We start from the raw sequence: 9404 nt of genomic DNA, 5'->3' as shown, positions 1-9404 counted from the left end.
GGTATCATGTATCACGTCCAGACAAAAACAGCCTCTTGGAGTCGTCCCCTGAACCCAACAAAAGGTCAGCCATATTCATTTTACTGTGCCAATTTTGACGTTTTATACCATTTCTAAGTGCTTTTTTTTAACATAAAGTACTCCTCCTAGAAATTAAATCTGATTTCTTGTTATGCTATGTGTTTTTTACATTTACTACTTTCCTGTTTTTGTTAAATGGAGCCTCCCAGCATTTGCTTTCCACACGTTTGTACATGTATAACTGGTGTGACAATAAACATCTCATTTTTTTCCAGACCTTAGCCAGAGACTCTAAGAAGGCCTGATATTTATAATGGCAGCAAATGGTCAAAAACATCCAAAGATTGGACAATAAATTAATTATGGCTGATTTACTGTTGCGTTTAGAGTATATCTATATACATCTGGACATGATTCATATACCTACCAAACGTCATACATCTAGGTTAAAGATACTGTCAGGGCTACTTCTTTGACATTTTGTAGGGGGGCTATCCTAAAGCATGACACCCATTAAATATCTAAAATGTTACCGGTTCTGATGGGTGTGCGACTTTTCACTTTTCACATTTAGCCCCTGTAAAATTAAATTAATTAGCAAAATAATAATAAAAGCTGCAAGCAGGGTTGATGATCCCGCACATCGGGGGTGCGGGCGGGACACCGCTTGATGCATCTGTTCATTTACATGTAAGTTAATAATAATAATAATAATAATAATAATAATAATAATAATAATTCATTTAATTTATGTGCGCCTTTAATGTCATTCAAAGTTACCTTACAGCAGTAAAACAGTACTTAAAAACAAGAACACAGACATCTACATAAAAACAAATTAAAACGGCAATATATGAGAAGTGAGAAAGGCATGGCCAGAAAGAAGCGGCTAATCTAAAAAAAAAAAAAAAAGATTTTGGGATCTGGGATTTGAAGGTGTCCAGAAGGGTGTGTAGGTGTGCAGGACATCAGAAAGGTACAGAGGTGCCAGGTTGGGGACAGCCATAAGAGTAAGAAGGAGACTCTTATAGTCAATGCGATATTTGATAGGGAGCCAGTGGAGTTGTTGAAGGACAGGGGGGGTGTGATCTATGGAGGGAGTTGTGGTAATGGTCCGGGCAGTTCTGGACCAGTTGGAGTTCATCGAGTAGTTTGAGAGGTAGACCAGAGAGGACAGTGTAATCTTTATGGGAGGTCATTGTCCACCACCATTCATGGCGGATCAACTAGCCTAACATTATTCCCTGGGTGGAGTGTATGGCACAGGAAATGACTCAATTAAAAAATGGTACCACTTCCTTTGCCCACTATGTGGCACTGGAAAACACACCATTATATCTCATGCTGCTGTGTATCATGCGTAGACCACATGTCAATTTCACGTTGTCAAGGTTGACGTATTGTTGTCAGTTGGTGGCGCCACGACTATGATTTAATATGACTGTGTATATTGTTTTCAGGACTCTTATCCAGCATGATAGATTGAACTATTGTAAACTTCAAGTTACAGCAGCTTCCTGTCTCATGGCAGTGCCTCATGGCCCTTTTATGCTCAGGCCCTTATACTAATCCTATCGGTTTTAATAGTGCCTTTGAAGACCGACGTTGTTGGAGCTCGGGCCCTTATGATTTACTACTGCCAAAACTGAATGGTGAAAATAAATCAAACTTAAGTAAGAGGAATGAATTTAGGTTGGTATCGGTGGTAGCAGAAAACGACCCTAAAAGAGATTCCCAGATATTTACTGTGGACATACAAGTCACTTAAAGGGTAACTTCCGTTTGTTTTTTTCAACCTGGACCCTATTTTCCTGAGTGACTGATGGGAACAACAATCTTTCAAATTGGTCCAGTATTAAGCAAGACCGCTGCCGAAACAAGCTACAATGTAAGTTTATGGGACAAAAAGTGCTTGTTTTACCATTGATAGCACAGATTATTCTACTGATGATCTAGTGTCTGCCAACATTATGGAAAGGATCCCTACACAGGTTGATCTTTTTGTGAAAGCGTAAGATCCTTTTTTAAAACATAAAAACATCCCCAAAATTCCTATTGCCAAACCCACCAGACTCCATTTAAATAAATAGTCATTTTAGTATCGTAAAACACGCTTCTTCAAAGTCAACAGAAACAAAATAAAATGGTCCACATGCCGTCTTGGTTCGTCTACAATCACCACTCTTAATCTGGTTTGGTTGAATATTGGACGTGCTTGCTCCATCCATGCTAAAAGAATTGTTTATTTAAATGGAGTCTGGTGGTTTGGCGATAGGGATTTCTGCTTTCTGTTTACAGTTAAACAAAAAGTATCTTAGTCTTTTACACAAAACGAATTTCTATTTAGGGAACCTTTTCATAATGTTGTCAGACACTTAGAATAATAATCTGAGCCTGTCAGTGGCAAAAACAGCACTTTTAGTGGACGGACATTGACGATGCACATTTGCCCAATAGGGTTATATTGCAGCCCGGTTTGCTGCTGCCAGTGTTCTGGACCAATTTAAAAGATTCTTGCTCACATTAGTCACTTAGACACTACTGCATGGGGTAATAGGTTCCAGTGTGAAAAAGAAAATGAAATTACCCTTTAACAAACAAAAGTATATGACCGTAAAGTAAAATAATTCTACATAACACACATATTTCATCCTAATTTAAGATGCCTTAAACCTTGTGTTGTCCTTTGTGTCAAGGAGACTTGTTTGTTTTATTTACATTTTGTATTAGCCTGGCGTTGTGCTTCGGGGTCCCCGGGGCCTTTTTTATTTCATGTCAACTGCCCTCGGGGCCTCGCTCTTTGGGTCTTGGAGACCGTTATTTATTTTTATGCGATTATACGTATGTTCCACCACAAACCCGCCTCGTCCATCGGGTCCCAAGGGACCGTGGAGGATGAGACGATGCTAGTGGGCTATGCGTTGGAGTTCAGGATGGGTCTAGGGACCCCGAAGGATGAGGCCCTGGTAGCAGGAAAATACGATTGAATACAGGAGGGTCTTTGGGAACCGAAGCACAACCCAAGGGTGCTGAAGCTTGCACACACTGACCTCTTCTGGTTGATTACTGGTGATGCACCCTGCATGGAAAACAGGCCGATGGGGCTTCAAGTTTTATTAAATTCTGAACACATGGTGCACACTAACTGAAGAACCCAGCTGATTCTGGTCTTATAATTAGTTTTCATTCAGGGTAAACTGCAGGACGACTTGAAGAAACTAAGATGTAATTGTTCAGCCCACATCAGGGTGATGACTACCTGCGTCTTTGCATTAAAAACATAATTTCAATATCCAATAAAGTGTTTTAAATAACATAAATTCACTGCTAATTAATGACAGATGGTAAAAAGTAAAAATAATGTTCAACATAACCTTCTCACTGCTTCTGTGACTGTTTTTCCAAATCAGAAAACAGAAGAAGAATTATGTACATGCTCACACCAAGGCAACTTTTAAAAAAGCTTTTCATTGTTCTCTGAAGCTTGTGTGCAAGGACTCCTCTATGTACAATGCAGACACACACACACACACACACACACACACACACACACACACACACACACACACACACACACACACACACACACACACACACACACACACACACACACACACACACACACACACACACACACACACACACACACACACACACACAGCGCTAATGTGTCTCCTCAGCTTGCTGTGGAGGACATGGAGGTGTTTTGGGCCTGCTCTGCTCCTCTGTTCCTGCCCCATCAGCTATTGCTCCTGCTGCCGAGCTGCTGGGGTTTGTGACCTCATTCCCACTCTGCAGGAATTTCCGCAGGTCTTTGAGAGCCGGCCTGAGCATCTGCACTAATGCCAGCAGGGCGGCCTGGGTACCTTCCAGGGCCTGGGCCTGTCTTTCCTGGGCGAATGCCTGAGCCTCCTGGGAGCGCCGCATCATCTGCAGGAGCTCGTTCTGGCCCTCCAGGTGCTGGGCAATCTGTCGGATGTGGACGTTGGTGACTCTCTGCTCCTGCAGCAGGCGGGCGGAGTTGAGGGCAATGCGGCTCTTCAGCTCCTGAGGTTTGGCCTGACCCTGGGGCGGAGGTGGGGAAGCGGAGGATGAGGCCAGCATCTCCACTGGAGCCTCAACGGCTGCCACAGTGGGAGTGGAGTCACTTACAGTGGTGGTGCAGTACTCCACTACGCCTCCATCCTCCAGGGTATGGTAAGTTGTTTCAGCTGGAAACAGAACAGAAAAGCTTTGGCTAAGGGGTCTGCGAGTTTCAAATCAAACCTTAAAATGAAAGTAGAGGTGGGATCTACTAACCCTTATGTCACTCAAAGCACCAGTTAAAGGAGTCGCAGATCTGAAAATATGTTTTTTTGTCAACGTTGAAATGATAAGATCTATACCAGTAGAATGGAGCTGGAGTCAGGACATGGTTTGTCTATATCCACGACCTTCCGCCGTAGGTCCTTCTTTTCGGCTGGATGTCTGTTACCTTACGCTTTCTCTGTTTTGGAATTTTAAACTTTGATCACTTTATAAGGACTATAGTTAACTGTTCCTCAGGTTCAGACAACAACTACAACAATCATTGACAGTCTACGGAAGAGGATTAGGGACGCTGGTGAAAAATGTATGTGAGTTCTGACTTTATTCTCCGAATTTTTCTCAGAATTCTGACTTTTTTCTCAAAGTTCTGAGAATAAAGTCACAATTCTGATTTTTTTTAGAATCTGAGATTAACGCCAGAATCCTGACGTTATTCTCAGAATTCTGACTGAGATTAAAGTCAGAATTCTGAGATCAAAATCTGAATTCTGACTTTTTTTAATTCTGAGATGAACGTCAGATTTCTATTAGATTCTATTGGCTTCTCTCAACATAAACCGACTCACCGTTTTAACCACACCCTCGATCTTGTTGTGGTATATGGTGTGGAAATTGAACATTTAATAGTGTTCCCACAGAATCCCTTTCTATCTGACCACTGTTTGATAACTTTTTGAGTTTATACTGCTGAACTGCACGCCATTAGGCAAAAACGTCTATACAAGATGTGTATCTGATAGTGCTGGAGCTACATTTAAGGATGTGATTCCATCAGCTTTTAATTCAAGTCCCAAAGTAATGGAGGACGCCTATGCTGATTTCAGTCCCTCCCAAATCCATCATTTTGTTGCTGCGAACGACACTCGACTCTGTTGCCCCTCTAAAAAAACGAAGATAATAAAACCAAGACGGTTAGCTGCATGGTATAACACTGAAACTCGCAAATTAAAGCAAATATCGCGGAAACTTGAGAAGATTTGGCGTTCCACCAAACTGGAAAATTCTCGTTTAATCTGGCAAAATAGTCTTAAAACGTCTAGGAAGGCCCTCCGTAATCCCAGAGCAGCGTACTACTCGTCATTAATAGAGGAAAATAGGAACAACCCCAGGTTTCAGCACTGTAGCCAGGCTGACGGAAGGACATGATGAACTTATGTGCCTTAGGTATCTGCTATCACGGTTTGTGATGATTACAAATTTTAGTTAAGAATCAATTCCCTGTAGGAAGACCTTTCTCTGTACCATGTGGAAAGATGTGTCTAATTCACTAAGAAATACACTAACTGATCTCCATGTGTCAGGTATATAATATCATGCAGGTATGGAGAGATATTGCAGAAGAAATTTAAAAAAACACTTACTGAGTGGCTTTGCTTCATCACAGTCTGTACCTGAGCCGGATGGAAGAGCTGTAAAATACGCAGACAGAGGATGATGAATACAACCAACAATGGAATAAAAAGAAGACAATCTAAAACATTCAAAAATAAAACTCAATTAATAGGCTGAAACTAATATACTTTAATATGTTTCTCCTTCAACTACTAAATTCCTAGAGTGCCATTTTAAAGGACTTCTTTAATTAGTTTGGGGTTTTTAAAGTAAAGAAGGATAAAAAAGTGATTTCCGTGACTTGATGGGAAATTATTTTTTGAACCTTTAGTCATGTACAAACTGTCAACATGTGTAACCTGTGACCTGGATCGCGTGTAGCAAACGTCTCGGTACTACGCCATCTTCAGGTGTTACATCATGAGAAGCCGTCTTTGGTAGGAAGGTGACTGTTTGGTGTGCATAACATTGATTCACATCTCCATTTCTATAGATAGAGCCTAAACTTCAATATATCCAGTATATATACACAGTATGCCAGAGCAATCTATAGTACATGGATGTCCATTTCTATATAGTGAATCCACACAACAAATGATGTAGAGCATTCATATTCAGGCATGATTCCAAAACCCGCTGGTACCTCATCCATTAATAGATAGAGGAAAAATATCAAAATAAACACCATAGCCTACTTTACATTACTTTGTGTTAAATCCCATGAAATGTCTAGGAAAATAGCGAAAGTCAACATCATAAACACTGTGCACGAGACTCCACACCATCATACAAGACTAAAGGAAAACCATGGACCTTGTCATCATTTTATCACATCTATGCAGTTGTATCACATCTGCAACAGATGTGCAGACCTTATTTTGACTTTATTACCAAGTCTGATTTCATTGGTTTAAATAAACAATAGAAATTTATCAGATCCTGTGTAATAATGAATCAAAGTTCACCATGATCCAATAGGCCTACATGTCTTTTCTTAAGCCCTGACACAGCAGACAAGAGTCAGGTTGCATGTTGTCTTGTTATGTATTTGTCAAAACCGACATGGGACAATAAGAGGAGGGCTGGCTTTAATAATAATAATAATAATAATAACAAATTGAATTTGTGTAGCGCTTTTCCCAAGCTCAAAGTCGCTTTACAGAGTAGAAACAGCTTTTGTGGTTCCACAGCTGGCTATATATATTTTAGTTTCCAATTATATTTAATCTTCCATAATAATAATAATAATAATTTCCCCAAGCGGGGAACAGTAGATGTGTTCTGAAACAATTCAATTTCCTATGCTGCACTGTAACTTTTATTCTTGTGTTGTATGTGTCCTAATGTTTCTATTTGGTTTTAAATTGTCCATTCATATGTTTTATCTTTACATTTCTTATGCTGCACTGTAACTTTTATTCTTGTGTTTTATGTGTCCTAATGTTTCTATTTTGTTTTAAATTGTCCATTCATATGTTTTATCTTTACATTTCGATAGATAGATGGTTTAGATGGGTGGATGGATAGATAGATAGATAGATAGATAGATAGATATCCATAAAAAAAGACACTTTGCATGTGCCATATAAAACATGCATTCTGTCAAGTGTGTGTGTGTGTGTGTGTGTGTGTGTGAGAGAGATTTTACCCTCTATAAACACAACCTAAAGACATTTCTCCATTTCAGTTTTTTTTAATAAAAAACTATCAATTGAAAAAACATAACACATGTTTCTATTTGGTTTTAAACTGTCCATTCATATGTTTTATCTTTACATTTCTTATGCTGCACTGTAACTTTTATTCTTGTGTTTTGTGTGTCTATTTTGTTATTAACTGTCTATTCATGTGTTTTATATGCTTATGATTTTTAACTGTTTGTACTTGTGTTTTATCTGTTTTAATGATTTTGTGTAAAGCACTTTGAATTGCCCTGTCGCTGAGATGTGCTCTACACATAAAGCTGCCTTGCCTTTGTCTTGCCTTCCATAACACATATTCAGTTTTCCCCTTTCTGAACAACATTTTTCACTGAGCTCAGAGTGCAAACTTTTGTCAACTCACCGTCTGCCAGTGTGACGGTGGTGGCGGTGTTCACCGTAACAGGTAAAGTGATCTCAGCATCCGAGTCCCCTGCAGGTAAGCTGATGATGGTGGCCTCCCCCAGGAGGTTACAGATCCTCTGCTGCATCGCGGTGAGGATGACGGGAACTGGAGTGCAGTCGGCGGAGATTCCCTCTATGGCAGCCCGCGCCTGGGCCACTTTCCGCCGGACCTCCGTCTTCATGTCGGACCACTTCTTTTTCACCTCGGGCAACTCTCTGGGACAGGTGGTGACAGCGTTCACCTTTTTCAGAATGTCCACCCACGCGTTATTCTTTGCCATGTGGGTGACTCCAGCGTTGAAGTGGTTAACTAGTGTGTGCTTTTGTTTCTCTATTTCTTCCACAATAATTTCCACCTCTCTCTCCGAGAAATTCATTTTTCTTTTTTTCGCGACCGATGCCATAACTGCAGAAACTGCTCTTTTCGGAGAGGTAATTGTGCGTATTGTACGCACAAATAGTAGGATTTACTCAATTAATGTGCGCAACGTAATGGCTTCCAGAATCGGCTTCTTCTTCTTCCTACTAACAACGCTTACGTTGGCTGGGCGTGTGCCCCCGCCCACTGACACCCTATTGGTCGGATATCTCACGGTCATGCTTCATTCTCTGTGACCATTGGTTTAAACAAACGCCAATACTCAACCAGCCAACTAAACGATGTTATTCAAAATTCTCACCATAATCTCACTTTATGTTAACGTCGTAGTTGGTAAATGAGTTTTTTCCCCCCCTATTGTTTCATTTTAAATTAATTAATATATGTATATGTATATATATGTATATATATATGTATATGTATATATATATGTATATATATATATGTATATAGATAGATAGATAGATAGATAGATAGATAGATAGATAGATATATAGATAGATAGATAGATATACAAAAAAGACACTTTGCATGTGCCATATAAAAATTGCATTCTGTCGTGAGTGTGTGTGTGTGGTGTGTGTGTGTGTGTGTGTGTGTGTGTGTGTGTGTGTGTGAGTGATTTTACCCTCTATACACACAATCTAAAGACATTTCTCCATTTCAGTTTTTTTAATAAAAAACTATTAGTTGAAAAACATAAACTCAACCAATAAAGGTTTGAAAAGCTAAAACGTGTCGTAAACTTTGCAAATCCACATGTGTGTACGGTATATAGAAGTTACCTAGGATTGGATATATTTTTTAAAAAATTGTCAAGAACACAAGTGCACACTTTTCACCCCTAAATTATTCCAAATATTGGACATATATTTCCAGTGTCCACAGCCACAGTGACAGAAATGTCCAAACTAAGCGGAGACGTCCAATAATATTTCCAGATATCAATGGGTCATGGATCATACCCTCACCACTTTAGCAGTGTGTGTGAATGGTGAATGGTTCCAGTGCTATGTCAAAGCGCTATATAAATACAGTGCATTACATCCATACTGGACCTTTGTTGTTGAAAAGATCACTTAGGACTTAGGTGGCCAGTCTCTGTTTGGGGTTTTAACCTGAGGAAGCCAACATATCTAAGCTAAAAGAAGATTTTGTGGGATAGGGATCTGTTGCAGCTCTCCAAACTAGAAAACACGTAGCACATCAAACAGTGGCCCTTCTTCTAATGTGTAGACCAATGTTTCCCAAACTTAGGG

The 9404-nt window shown here is 39.9% G+C and overlaps 1 protein-coding gene across 1 annotated transcript; it reads right to left on the bottom strand.

Moving 5' to 3' along the window:
* Positions 1 to 751: 751 nt before the first annotated feature.
* Positions 752 to 8319, bottom strand: naif1 (nuclear apoptosis inducing factor 1). Its single transcript, XM_032540263.1, has 3 exons — positions 7726 to 8319; positions 5691 to 5738; positions 752 to 4232 (listed from the first exon to the last, which is right to left on the bottom strand). Exons 1-3 carry the CDS (start codon positions 8168 to 8170, stop codon positions 3685 to 3687), a joined length of 1041 nt encoding a protein of 346 aa, XP_032396154.1. The 5' UTR covers positions 8171 to 8319; the 3' UTR covers positions 752 to 3684.
* Between the last annotated feature and the right edge of the window lie 1085 nt (positions 8320 to 9404).

This window comes from Etheostoma spectabile, chromosome 16 (assembly GCF_008692095.1).
Source record: "Etheostoma spectabile isolate EspeVRDwgs_2016 chromosome 16, UIUC_Espe_1.0, whole genome shotgun sequence".
Classification (NCBI taxonomy): Eukaryota; Metazoa; Chordata; class Actinopteri; order Perciformes; family Percidae; genus Etheostoma; species Etheostoma spectabile.
The sequence above is the reverse complement of the archived record's forward strand: the minus strand, read 5'-3'. Positions and strand labels throughout refer to the sequence as shown.

What these genes read in the sequence shown, in the direction of transcription:
- naif1 (XM_032540263.1), bottom strand. Translation starts at nt 8,170, where the DNA reads ATGGCATCGGTCGCGAAAAAAAGAAAAATGAATTTCTCGGAGAGAGAG. An exon ending in CACCGTCACACTGGCAGACG is followed by an intron (nt 5,739 to 7,725) that starts GTGAGTTGACAA and finishes CGTATTTTACAG; the next exon opens with CTCTTCCATCCGGCTCAGGT. An exon ending in TGATGAAGCAAAGCCACTCA is followed by an intron (nt 4,233 to 5,690) that starts GTAAGTGTTTTT and finishes TTCTGTTTCCAG; the next exon opens with CTGAAACAACTTACCATACC.